Raw genomic sequence first — 19,222 nt, forward strand, 5'->3', positions numbered from 1 at the left:
CGCGACCAAAGGACAACCGACCCTACATCGAGCTTCTGGTTCGCTGGGAAAGCCAGAACTCTAATGATGCCATTTGGGATGAGTTCTATGCTTTGAAGAACGCCTACCCACACCTTGTGGGTAAGGTGTTTTGAAAGAAGGGGGTATTGTCATGGCTGAACCTAGAAAGGGGAAAGCTTGGAGTTTTGGGGAAGAAATGAGTGGCAGGAAACTTAAGAAATTGAAGAGTAATTTGGAAGGATTAGATAAGGCGAGTTCGGTCGTGTGCCACGCGGCAGAAGGAGTTGGGTAGGAAAATAAGTGTGATGCAGCTGGCTTTCACCTGGGTGATCAAACGGTGCGTTTGGAGTAAAAGGCTAGATGTGCATTTTATGCATTCTAGGTGTCGTTTAAGGCTGTGTCGTTTAAAGGCTTAGTTTATGCGTTTTAGTCCTTTCTTTTGTAAGGCCAGTATATAAGGCCCCTTTATCACATTAGGAAGGTATCTTGATAATTAATCAATTGTTCTTTGGAGGGATAGACTTAAGAAATTGAAGAATAATTTGGAAGGATTAGATAAGGCGAGTTCGGTCGTGTGCCACGCGGCAGAAGGAGTTGGGTAGGAAAATAAGTGTGATGCAGCTGGCTTTCACCTGGGTGATCAAACGGTGCGTTTGGAGTAAAAGGCTAGATGTGCATTTTATGCATTCTAGGTGTCGTTTAAGGCTGTGTCGTTTAAAGGCTTAGTTTATGCGTTTTAGTCCTTTCTTTTGTAAGGCCAGTATATAAGGCCCCTTTATCACATTAGGAAGGTATCTTGATAATTAATCAATTGTTCTTTGGAGGGATAGACTTAAGAAATTGAAGAATAATTTGGAAGGATTAGATAAGGCGAGTTCGGTCGTGTGCCACGCGGCAGAAGGAGTTGGGTAGGAAAATAAGTGTGATGCAGCTGGCTTTCACCTGGGTGATCAAACGGTGCGTTTGGAGTAAAAGGCTAGATGTGCATTTTATGCATTCTAGGTGTCGTTTAAGGCTGTGTCGTTTAAAGGCTTAGTTTATGCGTTTTAGTCCTTTCTTTTGTAAGGCTAGTATATAAGGCCCCTTTATCACATTAGGAAGGTATCTTGATAATTAATCAATTGTTCTTTGGAGGGATAGCAACCTCGAAATTGCTCTATCACTGAATTTCTGATTATCTTCCAATTCCATTACTGCCACGTTGAACCCACTTCTTCTCTCTAATCCACCCTAAAACACCTAACAGGATTATACCTGTTACAAGATATCAAACAATCGCTTCAATCGGAATCAGGCATTGCAGAACAAATCGAAGACAATCATCCATTAAGACCCAGAGACAAAGAAGGAACCCAATAGCTTGCCAGACACCATGAGAGAAGGCAGATAGTCTAGGGGTGTACATGTGGATGCAGAGGCGGTAATTTGAGATATTCGCAATCGCATATGCAAAATGTGGGTATCACTTTAGATATCCGCATCCGCATTATGTTTTTACTAATAGCATACGCGTGGTTATTATATAATATCTGCATATTAGGTAATAGGCCTATTTTAGTCTTTTAAGCCTTATTTTTGTCTCTATTCAAGCCTATTTTAAATGATTTTGAAAATAATTTAGTTCAATTTTTAGGGTTTTGGGCTTGTTTTAATATATTTTTTTTAAACATATAAAGCGTATATTTTTTTAGGCTTGCAAAAGTGTTACACAGGAAAGCGACATAGCCAACCAAACCAATCTAAACATAATTAACCTATACTTAATGTAAAACGACGTTATTATATATAAAGCGTATGTGGATGCGGTTACATACCCTAAAACCATTATCTGTATTCGCATTTGCAGATAGATTTTTTCTAATCGCATCCGCATGTGCGGATAACAGATGCAGACAGTTAATATTCGCTCGCATGTACACTCCTAACGGGCACAATACTGGGATATTGTACAAACTTAAAAGCATGGGTCTTTCTCTCTCTTTTAATGAATGAGTTGGCACTTGCCGACATGGCATTCACATTTGTGTCGACGTGGACACTGTTATGTCAATTGAGATACAAGTAGTAGATGGCAAACAGTTAATTCTGACGGTAAAATGGTAGATAGACTTATTTAAAACATGTGTAAAACCTAAGGGTCATATACTTGAAATTAAAAACTCAAGAACTAAACTAAAATCAGATGAAAGCAATGGCTGCAGAATTAAACATGATTTTTTTTGAAAATTTGTTGAGCTGACCCTGCCCAGTCAATTGCAAAACTAAGTGAAATCTTATACTATTAACAACAATAGATTTATGTGGTGTGTAGAATCTGCATTTTGCATGTTAATTTAACTTTTGTGCATACTTCCACGCCTAAATCTAATCCTATATTATTATAAACTACAAAACTACTACATATATCGTTGTCTACACCTACCACTTAAATTAACCACATCCCACGGGTTGGAATTGCGGAAGTCACCATTTCAAATTTGTACTAATTACCTTTTTTGCATCTCACTGACGTGTACTAGCTAGTTACAATTTATCTTTCTAATTACTTTTGAAAATTTGTACTAACCCTCTATATATTTTGAATAATTTGAAATCTATAGCTATTTTTTCGTCTAAACCAACGTACAGCAGATTTACAAGGTTAATTCACACGTAACATATATGCATGGTGATCTAATAAACCAATAATAAAAAGACACATCATTATCGAATTTGCACTATTGAAATTTCATTCTCCTTTTCGATTTATAATTATTTTTCTAAAAGAAAAAAAGAAACCAAACTAATTATTTCTGAAAGCAAGGGCAAAGTTAGGAATTTATCCAGGGAACCCAGTATATAAACTTAAAATAAAATCTGACAAAGTTGACTACGTCTTCAAATTCTTAAACAAAATCATGTTTTTTTTTTTTTTTTTTTAATAGGAATATCAATGCCCAAAATTTATCCATATTCACTTTGTGAGATTGCCTGGCCTACTAAAAGAGATAATATAATATCAATTATATATAAGTAAAAAAAGATGTACCAAAAGGCCAAATTCAATTACCAAGTTCATACAAAAAAAAAAAAAAAAAAAAAAGTTCATAAAAGAAAGGAAGGATAAAAAAAAAAAAAAAAAAAAAAAAAAAAAAAAAAAAAATATTCCTTCCAATTAAGATTAAAAAAAAAAAAAAAAAAAAGGATGGTTGTTAGGGGTAGTATAACCTTTATTAAAACTTCTTTACAAATTAAAATGACAATTACTACATCAGTCATTAAACAATAAAATTTAATTGTGGTTGACATGTCAATGCCACGTGGACTGCAACGTCAGTTTGTAAGAAAATTAATATAGTAAAAATTGTAATATACCAAAAGCATTTTTCAAAAATAAAAAATAAAAAATCATAAATTCGCAACTAGTAAAGGGGCAATTTTGTGTTTGTCCCAATTTTTTGTTATTATACCTCTTTAGTTAAAGAACGTACTTTGTAGAATGTAGACTTGTAGTAGTATAGATTTTATTATAAAAAATACTGACTAATATATATATATATAGTTGTCATGTTAAGGGTTCACTTGATAATATATATTCCTCATCACAGATGAACTGGCATGCATGGCATAATTGGCTCTAGGCTGAAAGTGAGATCGCGGGGAATTAACGACCATTAAAAAAATCCAACTACAATTTGATTAAAAAAATAAAACAATTTCATGAAAATAGTTAACAAATTGATTAAAAAAATTAATTTTAAAAAAAATGATCTCCTATATTCAGTGATGCCCCGGGGGGCGCTGGGGGGTGGTGGTTCATTTTCTCCCACTCACCCAATAAAGACAAAAAAGTGGAAGAAAAACGAAGGAGGAGACGAAAATCTTCCATTCTCCACGAACGCTCAAGGGGAGACCCGAGAGCTCAATCTCACAAGTTTTTTTTTTTTTTTTTTTTTTTTTTTTTTTTTTTTTTTTTTTTTGTCAATGCGGTGAAGGGGGAAAGTGGAAAACGTTGATATTATTTGAACATATGTAAATTAGGTCTCATATCTGTTTAAAGTATATTAGGAGATTAAGAATTCAAACTACATTTTACTCTTATTTCTTTGAGTAATGTTTACAATATAACAATTAAGCTCAATAGGAGAATTAGGATTACGTGATAAACTTTAACTGTAACTGAGTCATAGTCTTCAATTGTAACTAAATGATAATCTTTAATTATATATAGTTAGGTTACAATCTTTAACTATGATAATTTTTAAACCGTAGCTTTGATTCTTGAACTCCTAATATAGTTTAACAATATTCCAAGTTAAAGCACCTATTATATATTCCGCCGCTATATGACCCCTAGCTAGCTGAAGGCATGATCACAATCGGTCTGACATGAAGAGTTTGATTCCTTGACATGTATATTATTTAATTCTTGAACCTATGCCATCATCTTTTATCCCATAAATGTGGACATAAGAAATGTCTTTTTTTTTTTCTTTTTTTTTTATTATTATTCGAAGAAATGTCACTTAAGTTAGAATTATTGCCCCTTACTATTGATCCCCCCAAATAAGAACCTCTGTTTACTTCTTAAACAAGTATTATCTAGAGTCTTTTCAAAAAAAAAAAAAGTATTATCGAGTTAGATCTTAGACTCAACTTTCTTACAGGCTGAAATCTAGAAATAAATATATGATCAACAACAACAACGACAAGGGTTGCTTGCATTATTCTAGTTATATTCAATTTATTATTGCTTCTACATATCAGCAATCAATTGTCAATACCACGATTCTTGTAAGCTGCAAATAAAGAATTATATATTGATGTAGCCTGGCATTCAAGTTAAGACAGCTACAAGATCTTTCAACTTCAAAAAATAAATAAAATTACCACGCTAAGTCAATCTGATTATGACACATGTTATCAAGTTAATCAAAATGACACAACCATGAGCAGCAGATTTGGTCAGTTTGATTAACTTTGTAAAATTGAAATTCAACTCCTTAAATCAAGTTTCAAACTATATGTGATATACGCACAAGTAGGTGTCGTGTCCGGAATCAAGGGGACGTTTATTGATGTGGTTTACGAGGGGCTTTTGTATAGCGTTGTTTAACCGTTTTCGGGTGGGTCGGTTGATAGACACGTAGCCCAACAAGCATAAACATAAAAAAACAAAAAACTCAGGATTCCACTTTTTATTTTTTATTTTTTTCTCTCTAAAACGGATAATGAAATTAGAAGTAGATCGAGTCATTGTGAAATGAGCCTTTGGTGCAATGAGTCTTATTTGTATAGACAAAATTTAGTTGATTGTATAAATTAAAACTACAAATCTTTAATTCACTGTCTTTGGCAAAGCATTATTTGTTACCAGTGACAAGAGTGCTACTGGTTCAGAACAAAAGTCCTGGTGGAGTGGAGGAGCTCCTGTCTGCGTATACATTATGGTCTCTTGCACTAATACCAATACCTATTCAATGATGGGGTACGTTTGTCTACTTAAGGTGCTTTCCACCTCAGTGGATCTTATTGGTTTTGTTGCATCTTCTCCCGCCCGTTTTCATTTGCACTTCGAAATATTATCAGAAAATAAATTTATGTATATGAATTGAATTGAATTTTTTTTTTTTTTTTTTTTATTTAGGCCTCAAGTTGTTAAACAGAAAATTACCAAACTAATTGTTGAATAACACAAAGATTTTGACAATAAAGTGAAAACTATTTAGATAACTCTTCAAAAATAAAATCATTGTGAGAGCCAAGCAACTCAAAAGACATCTACTATAAAATATTCATGTTACAGTTTAATTGATATTACATAAAAAAAATAAAAAATTATTTCACAAGACTCAATTTGTAACTCCAACAAATGATTGTCATTCGATCACCTTCTTCTACAAGAATCACCTTTTTCAAACAAACCTATCCACTACAATCTAAAAGTATAGCAGCTGTAGACTTTTTGTGATTTGAATGTCAATGATCAATGAAACAAAGGAAGTTTTGATCTGATTTGGCTTAATTAGGAATAATGTATACGGCAATACCTATCGATTCTAACGTGACAAAGTGGGCTACATCTTGATTCTATTCTGATTCGCATTTTTATTTATCTCCACGCTTCTCCTTCATTTTCTATCTCTAGTGGGAAAGATCGACCTACTAATATATATAAGAAAAAAAAAAAAAAAAAAAAAAAAAAAAAAAAAAAAAAAAACCAACTTGACACCATGCAACTTGTATTTTTTTTGCTTCAATCTATTAATCAAAAGTGTAGATTAATATATAAATAACGATGCTCATAAGTCATTTCAAATCATTGATTTTCATACAGAGAATAGATGAAGCTAGGATACCAACTTTATGAACATTGAGAAAGCCACGCGGATCACAGACTCACAAATTAAGTGGCGAACACTTGACCTGCGATCACGTGTTCCGATCGGATGTCAAAGTCTTCGACCCAATTAACTTCAGTCTCCATCAATCATTTTTTAAAATACAAATAAAACTCTCATGCTCCAATTAAAGGCAATTCAAATTTTTATTTTTAAAACAAATACATTAACAAATAAATGCAAACACAAAAAACTGCTAAAAATATAAAAATAATTTTTTTTTTATTTTAATTAAATGATTAAATTATTTCATTTCTATAAGCTTAATCTTCCAGAATGAATAGTGATTTAACTTGTAATAGAGACTAAAAAATTCATACATTACCATCAATCATGTGCTTGTGTGTGTATATATGTGTGTTTTTTTTTTTTTGGAAAAATACACATATCCTCTTAAAATTACCGCTCAATTATTAGTGTCCTCCTAAACTACTAATTGTGTCAATATCCTCCTCAAACTACCAAAACATGTCAATGTCTCCCCCTATGACCAACAAAAAAAAAATGATCATAAATTTTTTTCAATAAGACTAAAGTCCTTATAAATTCGAAAACTAAAAAAACTAAAAAATTAACTTTTTAAAAAACAAATTAAAAATAAAGAAAAAAAAATTAAGGGAAAAACGGAAAAAAAAAAAAAACGAAAATTAAAAAACCGAAAAGAACAAAAAAATTAAAAGGAAAAAAAAAACAAAGAAAAAAAGAAGAACCTGTTTTTAGTTTTTTTTTTAACTTTTTGTTATTTTAGATTTTTTTTTTTAACAAATTTTTAAAATTTTAATAATTTTATGAAGGATTTGTCATTATGGAGGACATTGACATTTTTCGGTTGTTTAGGGGGAGAAATTAACACAATTGATAGCTTTTTTTTTTTTTTTTTGAGATATTAACAATGAAGTAATAGTTTTTTTTTTTTTTTTCTTCTGTACAATTATAATAACTGAAAGCAATGTCCCATGAAAGACATTAAAAAATGGAGCCCGCCCTTAAATAAAGTAAGATTAGAGAAAAAGGAAAAGACGTGTTCTAATCCAAGAGAAGATATATAGTACAAACTAATTTATTAAAGGCAGACACTTTTATTCCAAGAAGCAACATTATTGTTCACTTTCTTTTCCCTTTGAAATATACCATGATATGGCACACTAGCTGTGGCAGTGATTGATCTAATATTTGTTGCAAAAGTCTACACGATCACGACACGAAACTTTGGCAGTCATGCATGCATACAAATTAAGGCAGAGAGCTATAGCTAGTCAGCAACAAAGCCACCGTTAGGCGGCCCACGTTGTCCATGCACTACTACTGATTCATATTACTACTAGGACGCAACAAATTAGAGCCACTGTATAGTGTCTTGTCCAGGCATCAACCTCAAAAAAAGTCGAACATGGTCGCATATTATTGTCTTGGTTTTTAGCCTAACTTTAACTCATTTCATACATGGCTGATGGCCGGCCTCGATCAGCTCTCTGATATTGAAACTGGAGGCTCGAGTACTTCTTGTTCACACAGAGAGAGAATATCTGTTTGACTTTGCCTATAGCTTGGTCATGGGTTGGCATATGTAAATACATATACAAATAGTATGCCCATAGTTTTAAACCAAATGCTTTATTCCTTTTAGGACATCCCAAAAAAAATTATTTTGGAAAATAAAATATTTTTTTTATATTTTCTTAAAAAAATTTTATTATTATTTTTTTTAAAATAAAATCAGATCAAAATTTTCACTAAAAGTTATCCGCATGTAATACATAGTAGATCAAGACAGCTATTATATATGGAATAGAAATGGTATAAATATAAAAGAGCATTCTCAACTAATTATATAGCTATTTTTAATAAAACCACCCAAGTGACCGGCAGGATGGTTTGATACATCAAACTACTATTTTGTATATAAAGGAAAATTGCACCTTTTCTATCATTCTTTCTAAAATAATCTTATTTTCTTAAATACTAGAATAAAAAAATAATTTAAAAAGCTAAATCAAAATAAAATAAATAAATGAAAACTAAACAAATGAAATTGAAAAAGTGGACCTTTTATTTTAGTTTTTCAAATTAATTTTTTACTTTAGTTTTTAAGAAAATATGGGTATTTTAGGAAGAATGATACAAAGTAATTTTTTTTTTTTATATATAAATATATACAAAATAGTAGTTTGATCTATCAAACCATTATGCCAGTCACTTTGTGGGGTTTTATTGAAAATTATTGTTAGTTGAATAGGCTTTTTTTATATTTATTCCAATAAAAATTTATTTGAAATCACAAAATTTTCAATAAACACTTCTAGAAACTGAGGGCATAATCTACAAAAGTAAGCAGAGATAGAACTAGAGAGCCATAGCTTTTAATATGACAATCTGAGTATATAGTTATTCCATACCCTGATTTTTTTAATTTTTTTTTACTTCTTTTTTTTTTTAATTATAATTCACTTTCTCAACCCCCACAGCCCACAGAAAGACCACGTAAAAAAAAAAAAAAAAAAAACCACTTTTAGATCCACTAATTAATCTGTTAACTTGTAAGTCGGTCAACAATTGAATATTTAGGTTGTGCATTCATTTGCTTAATAATCTTTTAAGATCGAATTGACTTTTAGGGTCCTCTCACCCTACAGAAATGGGCTAGCTAGCTTCATCTTGACGAGCTCCTTCCACTCTCGGTTCCACCTACCACTTTGTAGCGTGGATGATGCGCCAATTGGAAATTAAAATGGATAGAAAAGTGGTCATGCAATGCGTTGCACATGACCCTACGGGTGGTTGACCATCCGGCCACCCCCGATGTTCATCGGTGTGGTCTTGTCCACCTTCTGTGTTTTGTTAGGGTGGTTGGCCACCATGTTGTAATGATCCTTTTTTCTTTTTTCAATTTTTGGGTGTTAAAAAACATAGTTTTTTTCAGAAAATAATTTTTGAGCTTGGTTATTTTATGAATTTTTACTTAATTCCAACGAGAACATCATGTGTTGTTACCAAAAAATAATAATAAAAAAAAAAAAAAAAAAAAAAAAAAAAAAAAGGAATGACCACTCATTCTAACTTCTTATATTTCAATAATACCCATTTTTATTCCTAAATGAATGATCTATATTTCGTTTACAAAACTTAGCTTTAGCTTCAACCTTAATGTCTTTTTCGCTGGAATTGATTTTCTTTTGTTTTTTTCTCTGTTGTAAAAAATTATTACTCAACTGATCAATCGTGTAAATTAACCTTACTAAATATATAGATCGAAGCTTGCGTGACCGCATTAGAATATTGGATTGGCTCAATCAATACTCAATAGCCAGCATTGTAGGCATCACTCTAGTGACAAATTCTGGTATATATAAAGGAAGTCTGTAGGTGATTAATTAAGAATTCCCCAAAAGAATTTTTATCTTTTACGATAAATGAAGGCAATAAGAATAACCGGAAACGTTTTGTACACTAAAATCTAATATAATACTATAAAACCATAAAGCTGATCTCAAAATTGAATTAAAATAAATTTTTTTATTAAATTGATTTTTTTTTTTTTTTCTAAAATATGCAATTCTCACATGAATTTTAAGTATCTATTAATTTTATTTAAAAAGTACGTAAAATTCACATAGTTTAAGAACATATGTCAGTTTAATAAACTAAATTAAAAGAAAAAAAATTCTTAGAAACTTTGTCCATACTAAAATTAAGGTGGATTGTGGAACTTGCTTTCTTTGAAGTGAGGCCGAAGGTGAGGTTGAGTTTTTTTTTTTACGAAAATATTTTAATCTTTCATTCAAATTTGAACAGTATTAATGTAGTGGTCTTAAATTAATTTAATGCCAATTAGGACGCAAATGGCGTTAATTTATGCTGTTTTTTGAGAAGTGGCATTAAATGTGTTAATGCCATTTATTGTAAAAACGTTAAAAATGTCATAAATAATGCCGCTTATTGTTCAAACGGCATTAAATTTAATGGCGCTTATTGTTTAAAATGGCATTAAATACATATAAAAAAAATTTCCAAAAAGCTAATTATCAATGATTCATTTATAATTAAGACTAATAGCTTAGAAGTGGAATAGTCTTTTGACATTAAGGTGTTGGCAATCAAATAACAATAGAATAACTTAAATGCCAAAACACAATACGTACGCGTCCATGACTTGTTTGGTTGCAGGCTTGAGTACTAATTAGAGACAAAAACATGCTTATTAGAGATTGACTTGGCGAGATGCGCTAAGTACACATTTACTCATGTCTTTCTCTCGTCCTCTTATATTTTAAAATCACTATATGAGATAACCATATAAACGGGATAGAAGTCTCCTCAAAATTTTTAAAAACTTATTATTTTTAAAAAAATTATCCTAAATTTTATATTTTTTTTTGAGTTTGAACTTCGACTCTTCAAAATTAATTTTTTACTCTTAAAGATTTTCATTCTTTAATTTCGTCTTCCTTCCTCTCAAATCTTGGTTTCGCGCGCCTTTGATGACAAATTTAATGGTAATTTTTTAAAATTAGAGGGGAAAATGACAGAAGGAAAAATAAATGAGAAATGGTCAAAAGTGTGGGTGTTGAGGCCATCATGAAGTATACAAATGGGAGGGCATGCACTAGGCAGCACGATCAAATATGCTGCTTTTTGCCTGACTCGGCGACACGAGGTGCACGAGTTCCATATTTTCAGCTCATTTCCATGTAGATTAATTCCTTCACTCTTCCCCTCTATAGTTTTCTTTTCCCACAAGATAAAAAAACTGACCCCCCAGCCAAAACAAAAAACAAAAATAAAAATATGGTGATACGTACATATATACACGCAAAATCAACTAGTGTAATGCACGTTCACACATTCTTTCCACATTATAAAATCTTTATTTTCTAATCTCAAATTAAAAAAAAAAAAAAAAAAAAAAAAGATCGATGTATTGGAACATTAATAATACTGTTGCAATTGGGTTCTTTTCTTGCATAAAATATGAGTTGAGATCTTGTTATTAGGCAAACTTTAAGAATATATAACACAAAAATTCACAGAGTCTAAGAGAAAACAAAAATTGAGGGATCCTCTTGTTCTTAGCAGCCTAAGAGCACTAGCAGCAATTACCATATATTGGTTCCCTTTCCCTATATTTAGGGAAAATTTCATGAAAAACATCAAAAAACCTCCCACAGCAGATGCCTTATATTTAGATGAGGGGATTGGGAATGAATAGTAATTCTCTATGTATACATGTCTACTATTCTTTCTCTATGTATTATTTTAATATAAAAAATGTAAATTTAATTGATATAGAGAAGAGAGAAAAAGTAGGAAAGAGAGAAAAAGAATAAAGTAAGAGTAAAAAAATAATATTTAATTGATATAAGGAAATATAAGGAAATCTATTGTGGAGTGTTTTTTTATAGGGAAGCAAAAAGTAGTTTTGTAATCTAAATATAAGGAAAATGGTTGGGAATTTGCTGTTAGTGCTCTAAGATGGGACAATGATCCTCTTTTCTTGCATGTGTTTCCAAGCCCGGCCTCTTGTGTCTACTCGATCGGTTTATCATTATCCGTCAAACTCAACGTTTGTTTCTTACCGTTGAGTTTGATGAGGGGATATGTTGAAGAAAACCTCTAATCATCAAAATAGAGTTCTACATTGAAGACCGTTAAAGATCTAATATATTCATGGCAATAATAACAAGCATATATATCAATGAAGACGCTAAATAGACCATTCAATGAAGTTATGTAGTTGAAGTTAACAAGCAGATGGTTTAAGGCATCCCACAATACATTAAATTCATACTTAATTAAAAGATGAATAGTTGTAACATCTTATTATTGCATGCAGTAAATGTTATAAGTATGGTAATTATAAATATCAATAGAAATATTTTAAATTCACAAAGCTTACAAGTGCATCCAACATTATACATGCATGATTCTATTTAAATTAATTTTTGTTTTTTCAAAAAAAAAGTGTCAACCTTGACTTCATATGCATCGTTAAATGTACCAACTTTAAATATTAGTGACGGATCAAAATTGTCTATAATTATTTATTCGAGTTTGAAAAAATTCAGATAGGTGATGGTGAGAGACCACTTATAAAATTTACTTGACGAGATAAATGGTTGAACGACTAAATTTTTATTTAGTCAAATTCTCTCAAATAATTATAGACATTTTAATCCATATTTATAGGATTAATTGGGGCATGCGAATTCTAGGACTTCTTTTTGAAGCTGTTCCGATAACTTACAAAATTTGGTATTTTTGTTTTTTTTTTCTTTCACAAAATAATGGTTTAATTTTCCACTTTACCAACCTCGGGTGAGAACAAGCATTAATTGTTTGACTTTGGGACTAATGCCTAAAAATAAAACTATAAAAGGACACATTCGATCATTGCCATATACCCCAACAACAGCCTCTCCCACACAAAAACCAACCGATTAAAATGGAGCATTTCTACCTCTCCCTCCTCCTCCTCTTTGTCTCCTTCGTCTCCCTCTCTCTCTTCACCCTCTTCTACAAACACCGGTCAAATTTCACCGGCCCAAACCTTCCGCCTGGGAAAACCGGGTACCCCATGATCGGCGAGAGCCTCGAGTTCTTGTCCACCGGATGGAAAGGCCACCCGGAAAAGTTCATCTTCGACCGCATGACCAAGTTTTCGTCCGAAATTTTCAAAACCTCGCTTCTTGGGCAGCCGGCGGCAGTCTTCTGCGGTGCCGCCTGTAACAAGTTCTTGTTTTCCAATGAGAACAAGCTTGTAACAGCTTGGTGGCCGGACTCCGTCAACAAAATCTTCCCTACTTCCAACCAGACCAGCTCCAAAGAAGAGGCCAAGAAGATGAGAAAGTTGCTCCCCCAGTTCCTTAAGCCCGAGGCTTTGCAAAAATACATCAGTATCATGGATACGATCGCACAGAGACACTTCGCTTCTGGTTGGGACGGCCATAAGGAAGTCACTGTATTACCTCTCTCTAAAAGGTAGCGGTTGATATCCAACTTCTTTTCATTTCTTCATTGAATTAATTATTAAAATAATTAAATTGATCCTTTTTTCTTTCTTTTTTTTCCGTTGAAGGATTTTTAGACAGCTTAAAAAAAGGAAAAGAAAAAAATATTGAAACCAACCGTACTCTATAGCCGAGTAATGCTACACGTCATACCCATGTCCTTTTTGTGTCCCTCTAAAAATGAGGTGGCTTTTAAAATCACCATTGAGCTTGTGATTGATCAAAATTGAATTTTGATTACATGGTGATTTTAAAAGCCACCTCATTTTTAGAGGGACACAATATAGACATGGGTATGACGTTTAGAATTACTCCCCTATAGCCTTTTTTTAGAGTCAAATCAGTTATCTTATCTTTTCTTTTTATTTCAACCAAAAAAAAAAAAAAAAAAAAACAGTTACAGTGCTATTTTAGCCCTATCATTTCGGCAGTTGAAAAAACCGCGTTTTAAGTGTGAAAAGAATTTCATTTGATTGCTGCTTTGAAAAAATGACAGTTAAGTTAGAGGCGGCGACAATGTGGCCTAACATTTTTAAAACATAATTTTGAAGGTTTAAATGTAATTTTACTAGCCGTTTAATTATGTATTTAAAAATAAATTTGGCTTAAGTGCTTATAAAACAAATACAACACTTAAAAGAGTATAGAATGCGGGTTTGTTTTATTTTGTGATTTTAAAAAGTGTGATTAAAAATAAAAATTTTAAAATATGTGATTTTAAAGAGTGATTTTTAAAAACGTTAGCCTTTAAAACTCTAAATTTTCAAAACAACTACTATTTTAAGTAGTAATTTTTAAAATGCGCATCTATTTACTATTTGAAAACATAAATTGTTTTAAGTTCTTAAATTATAATTTTAAAAGAAAAAAAGTGCTCTAAAAACAATAGAATTTATAGAATTTAGTTTTAAATGACACTTTTTAGTATATATGTCAAATCGCAATACCATATATGTAATTTACTCAATGGGAGTCTCTGTCAATAGGTATACTTTTTGGTTGGCTTGCCGCTTGTTTCTCAGCCTTGAGGATCCGACCCATATAGCAAGATTTGCCGACCCATTCCATGCTTTGGCTGCCGGGATCATTTCAATCCCGATTGACCTGCCGGGAACGCCGTTCAACCGTGGAATCAAGGCCTCAAACTTCATCAGAAAGGAGCTCTTGGCGATCATTAAGCAGAGAAGGGTGGATTTGGGTGAGGGCAAGGCTAGCCCTACACAAGACATACTGTCTCACATGCTCTTGACTTCCGACGAGAATGGCCAGTACATGACTGAATTAGACATCGCCGACAAAATTCTCGGCTTGCTGATCGGCGGCCACGACACGGCGAGTGCTGCCTGCACTTTCATTGTCAAGTATCTTGCTGAGCTTCCTCATATTTATGAGGGAGTCTACAATGGTAATTTATATATATATATATATATATATATATATATATATATATATATATATATATATTGCATTACAAGATTTTAAGGCCCATAATTTATTTGATTTTTTATGTTTTCATATGAAACTGATCTACATTTTCAGCAATTTAATGTTTGGAAAGTTTTTATGGGCGTAAACTGGCTTTTTTATATTTATTGTTCGAACTGTTACAAAATTATCAGAAATCTCTATCCGATGAAACTTGTCTTTGATCTTATGTGATTAATTATGTGTTGATAAGAATATTAATTTTCTTTTACTTAATTATTTTACTAATTATAAACTGTCGTAAAATTTATAGTAATCCGAATATGTTTCTTTTTCGAAATGATAATCTTAACCTCTATATATCAACACTGCTCTAAAGTAAAACACTAAAATCTTTGGGGTAATTACCTTTTCCCCCCATCAACTACCAGCCATTGTCAACATGCCCCCATGAACTGACACCTCGACCAAAAAAGAGCATTCAACTACCATTGTTACCCACTTTGCCCCCATCCGTCAGTCTAATTCACACAAAGACCAAAATGCCCTCTACAGTAATTAATAAAAAAATATTAAAATTAATATTTTTAAAAAAAAACTGAAAAAGGGCGCCACCCTTAGATTAATTTTTGTTTTTGTTTTTTTTTTTTTAAAACAAAAAAATATATTAATTTTAATATTTTTTTTTATTAATTACTGTAGAGGGCATTTTGGTCTTTAAACAAAAATTAACACCAAAAAATGGAATATTCCATCCAAGTTAACGGAATCTTCTGACGGATGGGGGCAAAGTGGGTAACGATGGTAGTTGGATGCTCTCTTTTGGTCGAGGTGTCAGTTCATGGGGGCATGTTGACAATGGCTGGTAATTGATGGGGGGAAAAGGTAATTACCCCAAAATCTTTCATTGTGTGAATATAAGCAATATTTTTGTAACGTTTTTAATTTTTTGAATCATTAAAAAAGAGCAGTCGTGTCACGGATTTTATTTAATCAGATTGCAATGAAACCTGACATGTGACTTTGTAATTTGATGGTCCACCAAACATGCGTGCACGTCCACACGCAGGGTTCATCGTGTCTTTAGCACATGGACAGATGGACTAATCTGATTGGGCAGATAATAATATCCTATGAGAAATATTATATTGGTCACCTCCATTTCTTGGGTTGAGTTGACTTGGCGGTCGTCTAGATCTGTCCCTACTGGAGTGGAGTGTAGAAATTAGCATATCATTCTTCTTCTATTTTGCTTTTTGTTTTTCCTTGCCTTCCTTAAGCCGGCAAACAACCTAGCTATATTATAGTACATGGGAAGACTATATTGACTACAATTATTGATCATTCTTTTGATTCTTCTTTTTGTCTTTGTTTAATTAGAGCAAATGGAGATAGCCAATTCCAAAGCACCTGGGGAGTTGTTGAACTGGGATGATATTCAAAAGATGAGATATTCATGGAACGTAGCTTGTGAAGTGATGAGGCTTGCTCCACCTCTCCAAGGAGCTTTCCGGGAAGCCATTAATGACTTCATCTTCAATGGTTTCTCCATTCCCAAGGGCTGGAAGGTATGTAGATCTCTATGGTTTTAACATGACCAGGGAACTTGACATAAATCTAATACCAAATTAATAAATTAATATTGAAGAGTTTGACCCTCTTAATAAATTGTTCAAATTAGAGTTGACCTAAATAATCATATATCAATGTCTCAACACGACTCGAACGTGACACATGACATACAACCCGCGAATTACACGAATACAACACAAAATTATAAACGAGTTAGGGTTAAGAACTCTGACCCGTTTAATTAAATGGATTGGATTAAGATTGACTTATATATTCTTATATTTATGTCTCGATACGACCCGAATAGAATACGCGAACATTAATTACCACTCTAAAAAAAGAAAAAGAAAAAAGAGTTTGACAGACATTTTCAACAAAATATTATATCATAAAACTTACTTAATTAAGTAATATAATGAGTTTTCTTATTGTTGTGCATGCAGTTGTACTGGAGTGCAAACTCGACACACAAGAATGCGGCATACTTCCCAGAACCAGAGAAATTTGATCCGAATAGATTTGATGGAAGTGGACCAGCTCCGTACACATATGTTCCATTTGGTGGAGGGCCGAGGATGTGCCCAGGAAAAGAATATGCCCGATTGGAAATACTTGTTTTCATGCACAACTTAGTGAAAAGGTTCAGGTGGGAGAAGATGATTCCCGACGAGAAAATCGTCGTTGATCCCATGCCCATGCCTGCAAAGGGCCTGCCTGTTCGCCTTTACCCCCACAAACCTTGAGTGTACGTGTTGGAGTCGAGGACTCAAAATCTTAGGTTTATTTTCTTCCTTCACCACTCCCACAAGAAAATCTAGCTATACAAAAGCACACAAGCCAACCTTTGTCCTTTATTCGTTTTCTCTTTTTTTTTTTTATTATTATTATTTTCTTGTATTTGTTTTTGTCTTGTGTTTAAAGCATTTACATGATCAGCCACCCGTGTGACTTACATATTCCACCAGATGTCTCTCAAAGACGTACATCAAGGAAATGTAAAATGGATATTAAAGAATAACTATATTTTATGAGACCACTTAATTTGTGTTGAAAATTTGTGATTATAATTGCAACATGTAACATGTTTGAATTTGTTGGCCAAGTTGCAATCAGTCTGTTCGAGCTAGCCCTACATAGAAGAAATCTTGACAAGCTAGGGTTACTTGTTCAAACACGAATTCGAACGATTGATTATTGAAACTTATTCAATCAATTAAGTAGATTCCGCCGAAATCCTCTTTGATCAATTGGCTGCAATTCGAGGAGCAAAATCTCTTGCAATCTATCACTGGTGGATCAAACACCACCTTAAATGCGGGGAAAGTGACAAGCTAACAAGATTTTCAAAATTAAGCTAAACTCTCTTCTCAAAATTTTTTTAAAAAAAATAAAATAATCAGAGATATTTTGAGTTTTATTTTAACTCCATAAGTCCTAAAGTTTCATACCCTTTAACTGGCTTCCTGTTCGTGAGTGGCCATTATTATAAGAATTATCAGATGCGTTATATTTTGCACTAATTATTTCTCTAAATTAATACTGTTGAATATTGATTCAATAAAATATTAAAATCAATACTTTTTATGCATTCTTTAATGTTAATTCATACTCCCGATAATAGTATTCAAGGTAATAATTTGGTGCCTTAGCTTATATTCTACACACCAAAATATTCCTTATTAGACGCAAATTATAATAATTGGTGGTATATAACAAGAACAATATAAAGTATGGTGCCATGAAGTTGTGCATGTACAGCTTATTGGTGTAAAACAGAAAAACAAAACAAAGTGGTCCATGTGTTTCAAATATTATGTACGTGTTGCCAGAAACTATCGTACGTACATGTGTGAGACGTACATACATACACGTAAATTTTATTAAGAGTAATGATTGAATACCACCTAAAAATATAACTTTTCACCACCTTACCTATGTGGCAAGGTGGTACCCCACTACTTTTTGAATTTTTTTATTTTTTTTATTTTTTAAAAATAAATTAAGCTAGGGGACCACCTTGCCACATAGGCAAGGTGGTAAAAAGTTGTATCTTTAGGTGGTATTCAATCATTACTCTTTTATTAATGGATCTGAGAGTTAAGAATCACCACAAATATATTCCATGCCATCTGATTGGTCAACGAAAAAATTAGTAGTACGTATAATTTCTTGACAAATGTACGTAAATGGTCCAAACAGGCGGAGATACGGACAATTGGTGGCTGCAATAAAAGTGTTTCTCTCTACTCGGCGGAGTTGAAAAATACGCCATATCCGAAAAGTGGCAAATTAAGCGGCCTATGGTCTTTGCTAAAGCAACGGTAAAACTAATTATGAATAGAGTATGGATTGAAGAAATTTCTGAGAACATCTGTGATGTTGTAATTTTAGAGCAATTTGCTATTATTTCATAAAGTTTTAGGCTTTTGTTCATTTATAGAGGTTTCGCTCTAACTTTCCCAATTGGGTCAAACATATAATTCAAAATATATATATAAATATAATTCAAAATATATATATATATATATATTACGTCAAGATATTAAATTCATATCTGTTTATCAGTTTAGAAGATAAATTATAATTTAACATAGTATTAAAACATTTAGTTCAAAACTATGGTTCGAATAATTCCGAACTTAATCTTTTTTAAAAAGCGCTTATAGTACCTTTATGAACGAAGATAAATTATTTACTGATTCAAATCAAATTTTATAACATTTAATAATATATAAAATATCACATCATTTAAAATTTTAAATAAAATAATAATCTAACCAGATAATTAATAATATAAAATTTAACTATACCAGAAATTAAAAACATGCTATTATGTGGGGG

At 32.1% G+C, this 19,222-nt stretch overlaps 1 protein-coding gene across 1 annotated transcript; it reads left to right on the top strand.

Moving 5' to 3' along the window:
- Window positions 1-12,776: 12,776 nt before the first annotated feature.
- On the top strand, window positions 12,777-17,435 carry LOC133866029 (beta-amyrin 28-monooxygenase-like). The gene is made up of 4 exons (XM_062302595.1): window positions 12,777-13,355; window positions 14,371-14,789; window positions 16,190-16,377; window positions 16,825-17,435. The coding sequence occupies exons 1-4, from the start codon at window positions 12,820-12,822 to the stop codon at window positions 17,122-17,124; spliced, it is 1,443 nt and encodes a 480-aa protein (XP_062158579.1). The 5' UTR covers window positions 12,777-12,819; the 3' UTR covers window positions 17,125-17,435.
- Window positions 17,436-19,222: the final 1,787 nt, after the last annotated feature.

This window comes from Alnus glutinosa, chromosome 4, assembly GCF_958979055.1.
Source record: "Alnus glutinosa chromosome 4, dhAlnGlut1.1, whole genome shotgun sequence".
Classification (NCBI taxonomy): Eukaryota; Viridiplantae; Streptophyta; class Magnoliopsida; order Fagales; family Betulaceae; genus Alnus; species Alnus glutinosa.